At 34.4% G+C, this 19837-nt stretch overlaps 1 protein-coding gene across 2 annotated transcripts in view; it reads left to right on the forward strand.

The window, feature by feature from the left end:
- Tfap-2 (Transcription factor AP-2) overlaps window positions 1–15623 on the forward strand; it is an 89097-nt gene extending 73474 nt beyond the window's left edge. For both annotated transcript variants that reach the window (XM_064062714.1, XM_064062713.1), the window contains exons 2-4: window positions 5464–5775; window positions 14271–14469; window positions 14645–15623. In XM_064062714.1, coding sequence (XP_063918784.1) covers window positions 5464–5775; window positions 14271–14469; window positions 14645–15381 — 1248 coding nt within the window. In that variant the 3' untranslated portion in view covers window positions 15382–15623. The remainder of the gene's footprint in view (window positions 1–5463; window positions 5776–14270; window positions 14470–14644) is intronic.
- The last annotated feature ends 4214 nt before the right edge of the window (window positions 15624–19837 follow it).

Genomic DNA, 19837 nt, shown 5'->3' on the forward strand with positions numbered 1-19837 from the left:
TGTTTTTCGAAGTGGCGGCATTCGAAGAATTTTAGTTTTTACGCAACGCACAAACGAACAACACAAAACTTTTTTGACGTTTATAATAGTGAATAGGGGCTAAAGTTTTGGTAAATTACACTAAAGCGCTTAACGGATACGGAAGTGTAAGCTGAGCTTTAGCTAATTCAGAAGTGGTATAAAAACAGAAACTCTGTTTTCTTTGGTAAATTTTGTTCTAGAAGTTGACGCTTAAAATTAAAAAATATTAAGATCAAATCTAACAGACTTGTGGGAAATACGCAGTGGCATATTTTACCTCAGTAAGAAAGCGATAACAGATGACAGCTTTGTTTCTGTGATACCAGATGCCACTATATGCTTTAAAAATTCTTTATGAATGTTAAACAGTTCACCACTGGATACTTGTTAGTGGTCAGGTGTTGAGGATGTTGTTAACCATCACGTAAACCGGTCAAATTTTTTCCTGATGCCAAAAAAAAGCGACGGGAATTTTATAAAAGCTTCAAAAGTGTCGGACAAAATCATTTTTTTATGTTAGTCCTTATAAAAAAAATTATATTGTTTTTATTTGGACACCCGATACATTTCCTGTAAATTTAAATGCATATCTAGATAGCCAATTTAATTCAATAAAGTAAGTTATTTCCACGTTCTTACATCTGATAGGCCTGTTCTTCTTTGTTTTTAATTTGTTACCTTGATATTATATCTAAGTTTTGTATTTTACAACGATACACAACTACAAGCAAAGTTAATATTGCATTTACAACGTCGAACAACAAATGTGAAAGTCAAGTCCTTTAAAAATTAAAAACAAAAAATAAAAATTCACTTCTATAGCCGACAGTGAATCATACATAAATACCTATTATATATATTGGGAATACCCGCATTATTATTAAATTGTGACGTACAACAAATCAAGATTCTCAACTTTAAAATGGGGAAACAAAAATTTAAACATAAGTGAAAATAATTAAAGATAAGAAAATATTAACACATAATTAACCTTCTGTACCAGTAATGAAGCTTGAAAGGAATTCGCCTAAATCAGGAACTATTGTCATAAATTATCCCTAATTTGAAAACCAAATTCCTCGCCATTGACTTACCATATCATCTGGGTTAATATGTCCACTTGTTATTTGATCCGGTAGTTAACAACCTTTCTAACTTACGTTCCAAAAAAAGAACGAATTAGTGCGTAGGTCTGCAGAACCGTTGTTGGATGATTATAGGTATAAATCGTACGTGTGGAAAATTCATACCAGTAATCATTTTTAATAAGAGATCAAGAAACACATATCTGGCGAATTGATAGGCAGTGGAAGCTCTTCTCATCAATACTCATTATAAGCTGCTCTGACAGATGACAGACATCCTGTGGAACGAATTTCCCGTAACAAAAAACGCTATACTGTTACCAGTTCACAAATTTTCTTTAAAAGAATTTGCAAACTAATGAAATAAAACTCCCTAATGGGTAGTAACGTCATTAAAGCGTCATTAATAAATACTTGAATGTAAATAATGGCTTTCGAGTGTAATTATAACGTTGTGTTCCTTGTGATGGCATCGATGAAAAATTTGTTGTATTTTATGGTTTGTCATGAGTAATAACAGTGTCATTACTCATCTATACTGTGTTTTTTAATGTAGAGAATGTCAGATTATTTTTATTTTTGTCCCATTCAAGTGCACTTTTTAGCACACGTAAATCTATCTACCTGTCTGTAGTTTCGAAATTGTAACAGATTTTAACTACCTTTTACATCCAGCAGCTGCATTGCATTCCGATCCATTAACAAGAAGACACAACAATCTCGTTAAATATGTAGCAGTTTACTCTACATTATCAATTCCGCATTTTATTGTATACCATTTTCTAGTAATTACAGATTCAAACTGGTCAATTATTGTGGATGTAGTATTTCCATCTGCCCCAGTAAATTGAAAACTATCATTGCCACTTTTTCGATTACCTTATAACAAGGATCACCTGCAGTCGCAAAATAATTATTATAATTTTATACGATCATCTCTAATAAATTATTCATCGCCTACCACTTCTACAATGTAAGATGATATTAAGATGTCATCAGTGACGGAGCTAGAGATATACATAATTTTATTTATAAGTGTAAAATTATTTATGTTCCTGAATCGATTGAAAGGAAGTAGTAATAATTTTATAAAGCTTAATAATGGTCATAATGTTGGAAGGCATGAATATGAATGAGTCAATGAATGGATAATTGGATAAATAGAATATCTATTATAATCGCAAATGTTAAGTTGAATTTTCCACCATAACAATACGCGGTATTGGTTGGTAATCGACTATTCCGCTGCGTGTCATATTATTTAAAGAACAGTAATCCGGATAAATATAACTTCTTCAAAGGAAAAAGTGTGAGCGGAACGAAGGAGTTCCAACGTGGACACTGACAGTGATACTGTTGATCCAACTTCAACGAAATAATAATAATTTTTCTCACTTTTTGGCAAATGTTATAATTTTCTCAAAGAACATAGGTGTCGCAGGAAAATTTTCCAAAAATTGAACATTTTTTCAATAAAGACTGAAACGATTATACTATAAAAATGTCACTTGAATCGTTATTTTTTCGTTGATCATTGTCATACCACTGTAGAAAAGGAACTATTTAGGTATAACCACATTTGCTCGAAAATTTTGTTTGTTAACCTCTATATTAGAAATCGGAAACTTTCCGGTGTCCGAATCCAAATTTTATATACTTTTAACTGAAGTCAAATTCCGACCTCTTAGGCCTCTGTCTAAATTTTTCCCGCGCTAGTTCAGGTCCCATACGCTCCTAATCATGCAATTCCGAGATTCTTTCAAACTACTTCTAAACAAAACAAAAGGGTTTCGGAGATTCTTTCAAACTACTTCAAATATAAAACAAAAGGGGTGCCCGAGATTCCTTCAAACTGCTTCAAAAACCAGACACAAGGGATGCGGAAGATTCTTACAAATTACGTTAAAAACAAAACAAAAGGGGTCCCCGAGATCCTAAAAACTACTTCAAAAAACCAAGCACAAAAGGTCCCCGAGATCCTTCAAACTACCTCAAAAACCAGGCATAAGGGGTCCCCGAGATTCTTTCAAACTGCATATTTCAAAAACAAAACAAAAGAGGTTCCCGAGCTCCTTCAAACTACTTCAAAAACGAGGCATACGAGGTCCTTGAGATTCTTTCAAACTACTTCAAAGACAAAACGCAAGGGATCTCCGACATTCTTTCAAATTACTTCAAAAACAAGACAGGAATTGTCCCCGAGATTCTTTCAAATTCAACCCCTGTAAACAGTTAAAAATATATCGGGTGCCTAATTAAAAATCTAGTCAAAAGGGCTGCCTCCTGTTTTATTGTTTTTTTTATGTCATATGTTGGTCATTGTGTTCGAGACAGTTGTCATTTCGATGTCTAATTCATTTTGTCTTGTTTTTCTTAATGTTCTTTTCACAACCAAAGACTTAAAATTTTATCAAATTAGTAAATGTTTGTAAGCAAAAATATCGATTTTGTCTGACAAGGAATGAAAAATTCATCGAAATGAGATGAGGGCGTGTGAGCGGGGCTTATGTTATGCCTTTTTTAATATATTTCTCTACGAAAATTTACCATTTTTACCATGTTTTACTTTTTTTGTTGTGGAAAGAAGATTACGAATGTTAAGAGAGAAACAAAAGTAAAAATATAAGCCCCGCCCACCCACCCCACCGCAATTGTGATGATTTTTTATTCGTCGTGAGCTAAGAGGCGGAGCTTAATTGCAAAATCCGTATTTCCCTACAAAATTTTACCATTTTGAACTTGTTTTCAGTTTCATGTTATAAAAAGAAAATTACGTAGGTATACTTAAAAAAAAGGCAAAATATAAACCCGACCCCTGCATAAAAAAATCATCACAGGTGGAATAGGGCGGGTGGGCGGGGCTTGCATTATGCCTTGTTTTTCTTGCTGTAGGTACGTAGTCTTCTTTTCGGAACCAAAAACTTAAAACTTTAGCAAAGTGGTAAATTTTTGTAAGCAAATATGGATTTTGCAATTACGTTCCGCCCCTCTGTCTGATAAGGAATTAAAAATTCATAGGAATTGAGATGAGGGCGGGTGGGCGGGGCTTATATTTTGCCCTTTTTTCAATATATTTCTCTTCAAAAACCATTCACAAGAGGTCAGTGAAATTCTTTCAAACTACTTCAAAAGCAAAACACAAGGGGTCCCCGAAATTCTTACAAACTATTTTAAAAACAGAGTGAAAGAGGTCCCTGAGATCCTTCAAACTACTTCAAAATACAAAACACAAGCGGTCCTCGAGGCTATTTCAATTACTTGATATCGGTTGTCTAATTAAAAGTCTGGTCAAGAGGACTGCTTGCTATTTTATTGTTTCATTCCGTATGTCACAGTGTTTGTCATTGTGTGTGAGATAGTTGCGTCCCAAAGTCTAACTCAGTTTATACGGTTATTAAACAACAGTCGATGTGACAAGCGGATCACAGTTTTCAAAATTCATTTCCGAAACGACATACGGAAAAAAACAAAAGCCTGTGACATCACACTCTTGATCAGATTGTTATTTAGACATCCGGTAGAAATAAATGTTTCAAAATTGCGAGTAGAAAATAAGATGGATCTATTTTTAAAATTCGTTGAAAAACATAGAATAACATGTTTTTAGTTTTGCATTTAAGTATTTTATAAATTCTACTCCTATAAGATAACTTCCTTATTATGCAGTACAGTAACTCTTCTTTGTAATTTTTTAGGAAATTCCTTGTTTAGTATTTAATAATGCAGTAGTTCACCCGTGAATTAATATCTGTTGACGCTGGTCGGAGTTTTTATAATTAAAATTTCGGTCGAGTTGAGATTACATCACTTCAAAGAAACTTACACAGGCCAACAAAATCATAATATTTTTTAAACGTAAGTAATAAAAATTAAACCGGTGTGTTACCACATGATTAATATTCTACATAAACCACACACACGAACAGTACGATTCTATTTCCCGATCAGATATATCTGCTATAGTATATCGTGGACTTAAAATTTTAGACCTATTTGAACTTTTCTTTTGATAAAAATGGAACTAACAGTATCAGTTTCTAAAACCTAAATGTTACCAAATTCATATTACTACGACATTTTACGAACACATTAACGTCTGACTGTCTGTTGTCCGTCTGTTAACGATTTTATTACCAAAACTACTGGATAGATCGCTAAGAATTTCTAGATGTACTGTAAAATTATCTTGTAGATGGTAAAATTCTAATCTATATACCAAAAATAAAACATAACTCATGTTTCTACAAATTAAGCGCCACTAATTTACATAGATGTTACAACAATAACAACTTAACAGGCAATAAAACCATGTTTTATTACGATTCAACTTCCTAATTTTGGTTTTTTCTCATTGTAGGAACGGTTGACAGCCGGAGGCCATGGTTCACTAGCTCTAAGCGGAAGTTCGCCCGGATACGGCGCGGGCGGCTCCGGAGCGCACCACCGCGGCTCCGGGGGCCTTCACCACAGCTCGGCCATGCAACACCAGCTGCCCCAACCGGACTTCCAGCCCCCGTACTTTCCGCCGCCGTTCCACCACCCACCTAGTCCGCCTCCTCAGCAGCACCTAGAGTACCTCACTGACCCCTACGGTGGTCTTTCCGGTCTTCACCACTACAACCAGTTGGGACTTCGGCCACGAGAGGGCGATCCCAACCACACACACGTGGTAAGTACCACTGTCGCACGAATCAAACCTATACTTTTTTTTCTCTTTGTTAAGGTAAACTATTATTAACACATGGATAAAATATGTTGCTTTTCGCGGTATTCAAAAACACATGTCCAACAATGTAGAAAAAATGTGTTCTTTGCATTAGTTTATCTGGACATTAATTTAAACTGGAATGCGAAGAGTGGAAACAATAAATTAGAACATTCCATCATGGGTGTGTTTAACTTGTGCATAAAATTGTTCTATATGTTTCACTCGGATAGAATATGTGGAAATGTTTGTTACGAAACCATCCTGACATGTTCAGATGCTTAGAGTTAATAAATTGTTGTAATTATTCAAATAAATTTCGTTTGGCGTGAAATCTTGTTGGGAATTTTTCGAGAGCATTTGAAAGGAAATCACTCGTAGGCGACTGATTGTTACTCAAGACTAACAAGTTAAGTGTCGTACGAGAAATATTTTTATTTTACGCTGTCAAAACAGAGTGACCAAAACGTGTTATGAAAATTAGACTGAAATTGAAGATAAATAATATTGATGCATAACTAAATAGTCGTGTTCCTATAGCCGATTTATTTTGACAAGTAGATAGAACATTATTTTTCTTGTCATTAAAATTTTGTTTTTAATTCTTAAAAATAAATCCAAAACTATAAGAGTAAATGGGACTTGTGTGGAAATTCTAGAAAAAATTTGTGGAATACATGTCTCAGTAACTTTATTCTTTATGTATTATAAACGATTATAATGACATAGTGGATAACAAAAAAAATTCTCTTATGAGTATTTTAGATTATTTCGACCATTTTACTTTAAACGAATACACGTCAGACGTGGGAACTATAATGTAGGTATATTGTTTTTGATAAAACAAATGAAAATTATTAACAAAAGTGTTAGTACATAGTAGTTATAACTTGATGAACTATTGAAATATATATATTTTTAAAATTATACTTCCAAAGATACATTTCAATTATAATAGCTTTCCTTAAAAAAAACAAGTTTATTAACCAAGTAATTTATTTTATAAGCGAATAAAAACAGATTTTATTTACGAGCGACAGTTTAATACACGAGCGTTTAGCCAAATGTCTAATTTCGGCGAGTGAATAAAATCTTCTCATTCTACTGTTAGAAAAAATTATATATAGAATATCTTAGCATGTTTTAATTTTTCAAGACAAGACGCGATTAGTCCGCTTCCGCGTGTTTATATGTTTTCTCTAATTACAACATTTACTAAAATCTTCGTACCATATTTCATAACTTTTACTCAATTTCATCCGCAATCGTGTACTGTGGCCTCTTCAGCTTCTTAAGTTTCAGAAACAAAAAATAATGAATCCCTCGTAGAATTGTCGTGCTCGATTTCGCCTCGGTCACACAGTCGGGGCTTAAAAGACCTATTCTCTATACGATGCAATTTAAAGTAAATTCATATGAAAACCACAAGAAAATTCGTCAAAAAGTGTCGTTTTCGTTCGTTAAACAGATAATTCAAGAAAATTTACGAAAGAACCTCTGGACTAACTTATTCCGAAAAACAATCCTTGTTCGTCACTGATTTTTCACCTAGATATTTAATTAAAAATCGCAAATAGTACACCACGCTTCCTTCGGCATTCCAGAGGGAAATATGCGAGGGGCGAAGAATCGAAAGGCGCGATTTAGCGCCGGAGTATAGGAAATTCAAATCGCCTTATCTGTCTGCTGGGGCTATCGAAGGGTGCTCGGATAACTGACATTCTCCGGCAAGTATTCAGTGTTGCAACTATGTCAAGACATCGCAAATATGTCAGGATTGTGCTCCTTCATCTCGGATCGATCCTGTCATAATAATATTTTGTCAACTTCTCTGTTGGAGCGTCGGCTCCTCACGCACTGCAAGAATCGCGAGAGAAGATGATTTTTCAGATCGTGCATCATCATTAAATTTCTTTCAGCGTGCATCGAGGTCTCTCTATTAAGTACCTCCGCCTCACTACTTCTCTTCGGCAGTTTACAGTTATCTAAATTGGGCTCATATTGTGTTTCTTCCTTATACCTACATGCCATTAATTTATTTCGTGTCATGTAATATCACCACCGTTTTAATTGCATAATACGTGCTTCTTAGAACATCATCAATTTTCTTCGCCGGATACTTCGAGAGAGATAGAATTTACATAAGGCTTCGAATGGAACATTTATGGCACAATTAAAAGCGTTTTGAGTTGCTATAAATTCGGTTTTATGGATAGTTATGGCTTGCTCATTGGGTGCCGATTAATATAAATGAAATTTATTCGAAAAATCGACACTCGCAGAGTGTTTCTCGTTTATATTAATCAGAGTCTACAAGCTTTAGCACTTCCGAAACCAGGAAATATGAAAAACGCAGGAAGAGCTACGATTAAGTAATTAATAAGTTGGATGGTTATTGTCTGGCCGTTTTTTTATAAAGTATGTGCGCGCTCGTTGAAAACAAAAGTTAAGAAGTACGTAAGTTTTGATTGACAACTTAAAAAAACACTTATAGAAAGATAAGTTCTTTAATCTCATAACAACTTTTCTTAACTGTGTCCCACTTAAACACTTTATTTACTTTTAAACCAGTTAGGTGTTGCATTTCGTTTCAACTTTCCTATACTATGTATGTATACAAACCTTATACCGCATACATCAGTTGGTTCTCGAAGTTAATATTTGTAATTTTCAAAAATTTATTGATGCTAACAACGTAAACTATTTCTGTCATTATTTTGATATTAATTTGATGGTTAATTTTTAATAATAAAAAACCGGTCACTAAGAATTTTCCATTCAAATCTATCACTCGAGTTGAATTATTGGTTGCCTAATTATCAAGAAGTTATCGGAATAAAGTTAGGTTATGATTGACATTTTTGACAAGCGCCGATCCATCATTACAACGAGGCGGCACAATTCGCGAAATTTCAAAGTCAATTTGATGTACGATCTTTTATGGTCACGTTGTACAAACAGCTTTTATCGGCATTAACATATATCAAACCTACTGTAAATGTCATATTATATGTTTGAATGCCAGGTTAACAGTATTGTTATCTCAGTTACAGAACGGAATTCGAAACTATTTAAAAAAATGTTTATGGGTTTCCATTGCATTCACTTTGTTTTTCTGCATTTTTTTAAATTAATATTTGGATCTGTCTCTCTCCAGCTTGATAATTCTTAGCTGATTAGTCATATAAAATAGGTATAAAAATAGTAGACGGCCAGACCTACACTCACCAAGTTAGTCATGGTGGTGTGTCCAAGATAAATTTTGTTTTATTTTTCAAGTCGTTTTAAATGGCTTGCCTGACAGATGAATTATAACAGAGAACTCGGGTTCTTTTTGGTTTAGCATTTTTTAGCAGTTGGGTTGTCATACTAAGATTCAATTTAGTAATATTCTTCAAAATTATGACGGATTCTGAGAAAAATGTAATGATGAAAAAGTTAAGTGGGAACATACATATATCAATACCTTTTTTTTTTATCCATTAACTTTACTGGTGCCTAAATTGTACACCATCACTTATGTTAATTAATTACCTTCCTAAATCGAAAGAGACGTTTATGTGATGTTCATGTCAATAAAAAAAAACTGTTTTTCTTTACCTTTACGAAGCTACAAGTCTCTGTAATCACTAATCAGTTAAAACTTCAACAAGGTTCTAAATTTTATAAAAGAAATTTATTTGTTATCGATATCATCGCTCAATTTTATAATTATCGACGTTTCATTATTCCTATAATATAAAAAAGTGAGTTGCTCGTTTCCATCTGTCTGTCATTTGAATATCGAACATTTTTAGAGGTTTTAAAAACAAATCCAACAAATAAATCCTACCTAAAATGGACAAAATAATATTTTTCTATACATGTGATTTATTAGTGATGAGGTTGTACAACAAAATTTTACAGTTTGTCATAGAAATTACAAAATCGATGCTCATCTCAAAATTTTGCGTAGTCAATCTGAGATAAAATGTTAAGAAAAGCATGGTCGTCTACATGTAATTTCTTCATGTGTTCCAATTTGAAGCATTGCTTTACGATTAAATCCAAAACGCCTTATCTCATTTGCCTGAAATTTGAAATAGTTGGAACAATAAAAGCTTTTGAATATATTTTAATTGTTCCATACTTTTTCCTATCCTGTATTATTTTCGTTTCGTTTTTTTTAATTGAAGTAAAAGTATTTAGTAAAATTTGTTCCTGCGATCTAATTAGTTAAACGGGTTTCAAATGAATTCAAAAAATTTTAAAATTTTCCACAAGAACTCATAAGTTAAAAATAAAGCTAGATCACTAATAAACAACAGATAAATAAGTATCGTGTGTTCAATTGAAAAAGTCATCAAGCTGGCCTTGATTTTTTGTAAACATTGTGAAGTATGTCTGTAATAAACCTAAAATTTAATCGATGACAGCTGACGAAGCGGAAATGTCAACTATACACAGTATGTGTTAATAAAACACATGCGTTTTTCGCTAAGTTTTCTTGTAGCAAAAATTAGACGAAAGGTATTTCGATAGAACTTCCCTCGCCCCTGAAGTACAATGAAACATATCCAGCTTATTCGAAAAGTAATAAAAATTTATTTTGCGAATTTTATTTTTTATAAGAACCTCTTTAAGTTAATATAAGATATGTTTGTAATGTTTCCTGATTTAATCAGTATAACCCATTCATTAATTTTTTTGAGCAACCCTGTATAAGCAATTCTAAAAACTATTAATACAATGATAAATCACAAGTAGATTAATCCTTTTTTACACACTTTAGATAGGATTTATTTGGCAAAATTTGGAGACAACATCATCATCTTTGGGGGGGAAACAAATATATTTTCATTAAAAATTTACCATGGTTTCAATTACTTTAAAAGGTCTGCAAAATTTTAGAGCATTCGATTCTGCAGATTTAAAAATTGTAATTTTTTTTGTTTTCTAAAAATGTGAATGTCTTGGATAAAAACTCAACACGAATTCATAAACTACACATGGAGGAGTATGTTATTTTTTATAATTTAAAATCCATTTAGTATGTACAGTTTTGAAGTGATGTCATAACATTGTTGGTGGGGATGAATTGCCAAATTTTGCTTAGCGTTTTACCAATACATGATATTCCTAATATAAAAAAAAAATAAAAAAATTAATAAATAAATAAATATATGCAAAAAAAAACTTGCTAAGCTAGGACTGAACAATATTAAGAGTAGTGAGTGCAACGAAGAAGCGGTGGGTGGGCGGGATTACTGCTTGCTCATAAACCTAGAAAAAATTTGAACTTACCCCACCTTTTTTCTCCATTTCACTTACTTATTTTCTTTAGTGTAAAATGGAAATTAAAAAATAACAGTATTGTATTCCCAAAATTTTTTAGGAAAATGGATATTTTATTGAATTAATCAAGAAAAAAATTCACGCATTCATTAATTTTTTGGAGCTACCTGTTTAAGCAAATCTAAAAAATATGAATGCAATGATAAATCAGAAGTAAAAACTCATCATGTTTTGCACATTTCGGGTAGATTTAGGAATTTAACTATGGAAATTTGCAATTTAACACCTTTAAATTTCACATATTTTTACAAGATTAATAGGAACAAAATCAGTTTTATCTAATGTAAGCACTAAGACCGCCCACCCACCCCGTAATTCCTCAGAGGATAGTAGTTGCTAGTACTTGGTTAATCTTATTTTGGCAGATGACATATCCCCTGAAAAAAATAGGGGCGGGTGGGCGGGCCTAGTACTTGCTCAGATAAGACTGATTTTGGCAAACGCCATACCCTCTGAGAACAAATATGCACGGAGTGATAAATCACAAAAACTAATCACAATTTGTACGTTTTGGGTAGAATTTATTCGGCAAAATTTTGAGATAACGTCATCAATTTTTTTGGGGGAATAAACAGATTTATTTTGATTAACAATTTACCATGCTTACAATGACTTTAAAACGTCTGCAAGATTTCAAAGCATTCGGTTTTGCAGATTCAAAATTAAATTGCAAAATATTGTGTTATATATCATTTTGATTTTTTTTCCAAAAAAAATCTGAACGTTTCGGCTAAAAACTCAACACGTAGTCATAAACTATATGTGTAGGAAAAGGGAGACCTAGTTCTTCGTACTCTAGGGGTCATGAAAGGTCGAGAAAACGTAACAGTACAGAGTCGGCCGATGGAAAAAGCGACGACACAAATGTAAACCTGCAGTATCTTGTACCTACTATTTTTCACAGCAAAAATTTAAGTTGACATTATGAAACTTTAGAGCTGATAAACAAAAAAAAATATTTGCAATTTACAATTTTTATATGTAATAATAAACTCATATAACGCAGAACCATGCTGTTTATAAAACGTAAAATTTCGAGACGACGTCATCAAGTTGTTGGTGGGGATAATCAAACAAAAGCAACCACAGCGTTATCTGTACGTTTCGCAGTGCCTAGAAATCTACAAACGTGCGTCCATCTCCTCCCGCCGCACAATCGCGCCGCCTCCGACCTTGGAATTTCCACAGCCGTGTTATCCGCTATCCAGCACTTCATCGCCATCAAACTTAATGGAATTAATGGGTTCCAGCGACGGCGTTAAATTTTAAACTGGCGCTCTAAAATTTCAAAGACACGTTTTATGTGCAAAATTTGACAACTATGAGTCCAGTAGTTTCGGAGATTATCTGTCTAATAAAAAACGACACAGACAGATGGAAACAGGAGACCACTTTCTTCGTACTCTAGGGGTCATAAAACGTCGAGAAAACTTGAAACTGGCAAATCGACCGATTGCCTCGATTGCCATACTATTTTAGCTTACGTTCGGGAAGTAAAAAGCAACGCCAACTTGATCACTTTTTCAGGTGAATACTATACACACATTTAAAATGCCCTGCTACTCAGGAAATTTTGGTCAAAGTTTTTTTATTATACTTAAGGCAAAAAATCACCAGAAAAGAAGATATGTATTAAAATAAAAAAGAAAGATAGGCAAAGTGGGATTTCCTTAACAAAATAGTGAAGCATATGATTGCATAACATATTATTAATATTTTTTAATTACCAAGTCACTGTTGATTAGTACCATCTAATCGAAAAAAGTCCTCTAGTAGGCCATACAATTTACTTTTAAAAGAATAAATTTCATGGCCAACTAGAGGACTTTTTGATCATGTGTTATTAATATAAAGTAAGAATAAATTATTAAGCCACAAACATTTCGTTAACAATCATGAGAATCGCAAGAATATCATAGAATTTCAGAAAAAATAGATCAGCCATTTTTAATTTAATCAATAAACAAATACTTCAAATCATTCAATTTTTAGGTATGTGATTAAAAAAACAAGATATCATCAAAACACAAAATTAGATCTAACAACATTCAACACATATTTATTTATTTATTAAATTTTTTTTTTGAAATGAAGTCACCAAATTTCTGAAACAGAAATTATATCTTTTGTAATTACTAATCATTAAAGCAATCTTAATGTCCTAGGAATATGTCAGAGGTGCTAGATCAACTGTAAAATTTCATTTTACACATATTATTTATATAATAACCCCTACATTATTAAAATATAGATGGACATTATGTATTTCAAAATTGTTGTCAACTCAGATGGCTGTGAAAATTCTAAACGACGTTTGCAATTATGGAATTATAATTATTTGTTGACATTTCAGTTGTCTTGTTAGAAACATATGTGTCAGTAAGTGCTGTAATGACATTATTATTAAACGAACTTCTTTCTTTGTGTTTTTTTTAAATCATAGCTTCAAAATGATAAAACTGGCATTTAGTTACTTTTTTATAAATCTGAAGCTGAATTTGTACAATCGTGGCCTACAACGTCGGTAACCATTTTGAAAAGTTGTTTAACTTGATACATCACAGATAAATTTAGAACGAGATTTATTTAACAAAATTTTGACCTGACGTAGTAGATAATCAAGTCGATACTATTGTAACATATGGTACTCTATATGATCGAAAAAAAGTTGTCTGGTCAACCATCAAAATTATTTTGAAAATGATTATGTTGGCAGTGCAGTTGTTTTTTTTTTTGATAGTTATTTGATCGTAAATGTCAAACTAATTAAAAACAACCAAAAACATGCTGATGTTGCCAACATAATTTTTTTAACATTAAATCTCAAATGTTGTTTTTTTGTTTTTGTTTGTGATTTTTTTGCCAGATTGGCATCATCTTTAAAATTTTGAGCACCAATCTAAGGCACCAATGCAGTATAGCTGCCATCTTCTTCTAGGTGCGTTCACGTCAAAATTGACAAATGTGTGAACTGGCATTGCTGCCAATAATTGAGAATTGCCAACCCAAAAATGTATTTACGTAAAAAAATTAATGCAATCAACCAACGTAAACTCTAAACAATGTTGTTACTGCAATATTTGTCCGTATCTGTGACACTGTTTAACAAAATTGTCAATTTTCAGAGTCAACTGGGCCATGGGGCCGGTTTTCCGTACAGTTCGGCGCCCGGTGGCGGCCGTCCCGACTACTCTGTAACGACCCCTCAACGACCCCACGATGACCCCCTGTCGCTCCACCAGGCCCTCGGGCAAGCAGTGGAAGAGGCCCAGGGTGGCATCGACGACAACACAGGCTTCATATCCGACTTACCTCTCTTAAAAAGTAAGCATCGCAAACCCGCCAATTATTGCACATTTAGAAAAGCCAATTTAAATTAAAAAGGGTGTCGGCTCTATTATTAACGTGACAGATGTGTGCCCGCCTTCAAACAAGCAAACGAGACCCCTCGTGGCGACTCCTTTCAACCTTTCACTCTAGTTGCTTTATTTTGTTGCAGGTATGAAAGGGGGCAAGGACCACGGCGGAGGCGCGATGGTGTCGCCCAGCGACGTCTTTTGTTCGGTTCCGGGACGCCTCTCCCTCCTCTCGTCAACCTCAAAGTACAAAGTAACCGTAGGTGAAGTGCAACGACGTCTGTCGCCGCCGGAGTGCCTCAACGCCTCGCTGCTCGGGGGCGTGCTGAGGAGGGCCAAAAGCAAGAACGGCGGCAGGATCCTTCGGGAGAAGCTCGAGAAGATCGGGCTGAATCTGCCGGCGGGGCGGCGGAAAGCCGCCAACGTCACGCTGTTGACCTCTCTCGTGGAGGGCGAGGCCATCCACCTGGCGCGGGACTTCGGATACGTCTGCGAGACGGAGTTTCCGGCGCGTCAGGTGGCAGAGTACCTGCTGCGGCAGCACGGGGAGACTCCGAGGAGGAAGGAGCTGCTCCAGGCCACGAAGCAGATCACCAAGGAGCTGATGGACCTGCTCAACCAGGACCGGTCGCCGCTGTGCAATACGAGGCCGCAAATTCTTCTGGACCCATCGATACAACGACATCTGACGCACTTTTCGCTCATAAGCCACGGGTTCGGGAGTCCTGCCATAGTGGCCGCTCTCACCGCCATTCAGAACTTTTTAAGTGAATCGTTGAAACATTTAGATAAAGTGTTTCCCAACCAAAACACGCAACAAGGACAGGCTATGTTAGTTACTTCGTCTCTTGACAAAGCCAAATTAGAGGACAAGAAGTGACCATTTAATAAACTTTTATGTGTTGTGATCTGAAGATTACGCTACAAATTACGCGATCTCGTGGATATAGCGTCGTCTCCTTTGTTTAAGACTTTGTTATAAGTATTATTGTAATTGTTTTTTATTGTAATTATGCTGATTGATATATGTAAATATATTTTTTTCAAACAGTGCCAATGCCGACGATGTATTCTATTACATATAGAAAATTTGGGTAAAGAATAAAACACAACTTAAACGATTATGTCTTTTTCATAACCTCCGTCGCATATACAATTCGTGATTAATACCCTTTACAAAATTACCACCAGTAACCATAGAATCTTTGACTTTTTTAACATTTGAAGTCCTAGATTTTTTTCTGTCTTCAAAGTTTGAACCAACCAATTAACAAGATTAGGGAAACCGCTTTATTAACATTCGTCAGTGTTAGTTACTTTTGCTACATATTGTTACGTTGATCGGTGAATAAAATCGGCGTGGGTTAAACTCAACAATTTATTTCTTACTAACTAGAATTTACACAACTAACTATTGCAGCGATTATAAAATAATTCCAGCGCAACTTCTCTTGACTCAACTAGCTGAATAACAATCGTTCCCGAAGGTGGACTCTATTTAAACAGCACGCGGCCCTTCTCGAAACGCCTACGTCACCGCTTCTAGACTTCTCCGGAACCCACGACTTCCGTTTCTGGGCCTATCTTTAGCGAACGCCGCTTCGACCAGTCGATGAGTCATACTACATACTACCCATAGGCGTCGTACCAGGGCGGCGTATGGTTTTATTTCGTAACAATATTTTACTAATCAACAAGAATTCACGTCAGTCTAAAGATTAAGAAAATCTTCTCAAACTTCTCTTAAATATTTCATTATTTACTTTTTCGTCTAGTTTATCCTTCTTTTCTTCATTTCTGTCTTCCTTGTCTCAAAGTAAATGCCATAAAATGGTTTAGCAAATATTCTACTATCTTTCTAACCCTTCGACATTTTTTTCAAAAAAAGTTGATTCTGATCACCAAGCTTCTTCCAGAATTAGTTCAACTTTTCTTTTTCCTGATCTCATTTTGGACTCAAAGATGTCTTCGTCTCGGCTTATAAATGATTCAGTAAACAGTACCAACTTTCAAGTAAAATTATAGTGAATTATTTTTTTACACCAAATGACCTCAACTACACTGCAATCTCATAATTGGTCAAAAAATATTCCAACATAGATAAAGATAAGTGTGTTCTTAAAAGTTCAGTATCTAGCGTCCTGGCACCAGACCACTTCAGCCTAAAAACTAATGACATTCTAATGAGTAGTTTCGGCCAACCTCCTTTATTGGTACACACAATCCACAAGAAACAGAATTCAAAAAGGTAACTAATTTGGGCAAAGAGAAAAAATTGTTTCAAAATACCACTTCAAAACTTCCAAACTTAACCAGTAACTGAACTTTTTGACAAATATTTTTAGTCAAGTGGTACCTTTTTCTTAAAGAAGATATTTTCATCAATCACCTCGCCCAAGCAAGACGTTTCAAATGTTAGTGTCTACAGTCTAGTTCAAAAAAAGTAACTATAGTCTATTTCAGAACTCCGTTCGCCTAAGCCATAAACTGGGGTGATTGTAAATCAACAATTATCACCCAGTAAGTAGGCTTTTACCGCGCTTCTTTTCGCAGGTAAGCGTTGAAACTAAGGCATATAGAGCAAACGAACTGAAGCAAGAAAACTAATGCACTTTCAGCACGATTTACTCAATGATTAAAGCAGTGATATAAAAAATGTCAAAGCACTGCATTTACATATACAAGAGAAACTGAAATAGTATTTTTGTTAAAGGTAACATATTTCTTTATTATTTACAATTAATAAAACAAAACGAATCGTTTGCTCCATTGTGGCAGTGATTTTTGAGAATTCGAAATACACTATACATATAATGGATCTGATACAGGGGATCGTTTCGTCCACAAATTCGATCTTTTCGTACAAAATCCCTTCAGTACAACAAGGTTTATTAAAATTAATATACTATGGAATAATAGTATATTAAAGAACGAGTTTCGTAAGGCAAATATTGAGGCACGAATCCAAGTTTATAGAACGAGCGGCGAAGCCGCGAGTTATATAAAGGATGAGTGCCTCAATGGCCTTATGAACGAGTTATTTATACTATTTTTTCTACCGCACACGTTTTTTCCCAAAATTTAATTAAAATTTGCATTTTTTTTAATCTGGGGACTTTTGTCGTGGTTGGTGATGGGTTGGTCTGACACTAACCACGAAATATTTGAGGTTCGAATTTTCACAACAACAATTGTAATTCAAATCAATTCGAGTTTTCGTAATTTAAAATTGGTTAAAATGTCTTGCGAAGAAGTTACGCGTCCGGAAACGTGGGAAATTTTAAGTTTAGATTTGCCACTGACATTCACCTGACATTTCTCGTCATTGCTACCAATCTTACCGATCTAAATTACACCAGATCTATTAAAGAACGCCTTTCCGCTATTAACGAACTGCTGTGACGTCATTTGCGTGCGTTAATAGCTCTATTAGAAAACCAAAAAACGTGGGCGGTAGAAAAAGTCTTTTCTCCTATCATTGTAATTAGAGAAAATTTTCAACATTTTCTAGCAATAGCAATTCATAGGACCTTTGTCCCTTTGAGGCAAGCAATCTTCAGTAAATTATCATTTATTGATGACTTCCATTAAAACAGAAGTCAATCTTCGCTGTTTGGTCGTCTCAAGTATACACTTATTGCAACTATAAGCTGAAGTCAAAGGAGGGATCAAATTTCCAAAAGAAAGAAGAAAGTTACTATAAAGAAGACTCTTTTTACTTCCTGAGCAAAAGCTAGGGAATTATTGTTAGAGAGACTATTTGACGAACGACTAATTTCAGGTTTTCTCGACGTTTCATAGTTACTAGAATAAGGAAAAGCATGTCCTCATTTCCACCTGCTTGTTGACTGCCGTCTGTCGTTCAAGCGCGGATACAGGATTTCGTTAGGGGGGGGGGGGGGGCAATTTTTGTGCGATTTTACCTATCTCCCAGAAATTCGTTCTAAACAAAAAAATTTATAAAATTTTAGCTAGTATACTCTTTTTCACATAACATGGGTGTCATTTGGTTGTTTTCGTTACACGTATAGTGTACGGTAGAACCTCGATAATCCAAATTAATTGGGAAAAAGGTGTGTTCGGATTAACGATTTGTTCGGATCAGCGATTTTCCCAAAAATCTGAAAGGGAATTTAATAACAACTTCATACACAGTTGAAAACAAACTTCAAGAAATAAACCTTAATTTCATTAAACAAAATTAAAGAATTCTTAAGTAACAATGGATAATAATAGATACATTCTAAAAAAATATTACTCCGTGACCAGAAACACGCTATCTTTTTGGAATCAACACGCCGGGATCTATACCCTGTATTTTTTCAGGATTTTTAGAAGATTTTTTTTTAAATTAAATTTTCCATTACGTATTACCTCCATTATGCAAATTTCGACCCATTCTCGACGATTTTCGAAATTTAACTAAATACATTTTCTTGTAGATTTTCGGCCTCAGAAGTCATTTCTGGCTTCATTTCTTCGATAACTTAAACCATTTTTCCAGATTCGTCCAGTTGAAATATCGAAATTTTTAAAAATTTCGAAAAATTCTAATTTCACACCGAATTTTCCGAAAATATTACTCGGTTACCATTAACATGCTATATTTTTGGAATCAACACGTTGGGATATACATATATCTCTTAAAATTTTGTCAGAATTTTTAGGAAATTTTTTCAAGAATGAAATTTTCCTCATGCAAATTTCGACCCATTTTCGAGGATTTTCGAAATTTAACTAAATACTTTTTCTTGTAGATTTCGGGCCTCATTTCTTCGATAACTTCAACCTTTTTTCCAGAAGCAAATAGTTCATTAATTCAGTGCATTGAAATATCGCAATTTTTAAAAATTTCAAAATATTCCATACAATATATGCAGAAAGATCTTGCGTCATTTTTGCAAGTAGGTGCGTGTTTCCAAGTTCAGTTCGGATTGCAGAGTTTTTGTTCGGATTAAAGAAGCATCGACTTCAAATAGCTTCTGTTCGGATTACTGGATGTTCGGATAATCGTGAATTCGGATTATAGAGGTTGTACTGTATTTACAAAATGAAATGCGATTTCAAAATTTTGAAATTGGTCAAAATAAAGTACCTCGGTCGTGTGTCGGGGGGGCAACGGGTGCAATTGCCCCCCCCCCCCTGGATCCGCGCCTGCTGTCGTTTGGCGTCTGCGGCCAATTTTATTAGTCAAATAATTTCCGAAAATACTGGACTGATTTTGATTTATGTAATCGTCCCCACCAAAATATCTGATAACATCATCTCAAAATTTAAACTATTGTCAAAAATTTAATACGGGGTCAAAATAGTCAAAAGTTTGTTTAAAAAAAGAA

Source organism: Zophobas morio, unplaced genomic scaffold (assembly GCF_036711695.1).
Source record: "Zophobas morio isolate AGI-343-1 ecotype UQ-CSIRO unplaced genomic scaffold, CSIRO_AGI_Zmor_V1 ptg000023l, whole genome shotgun sequence".
Lineage (NCBI taxonomy): Eukaryota > Metazoa > Arthropoda > Insecta > Coleoptera > Tenebrionidae > Zophobas > Zophobas morio.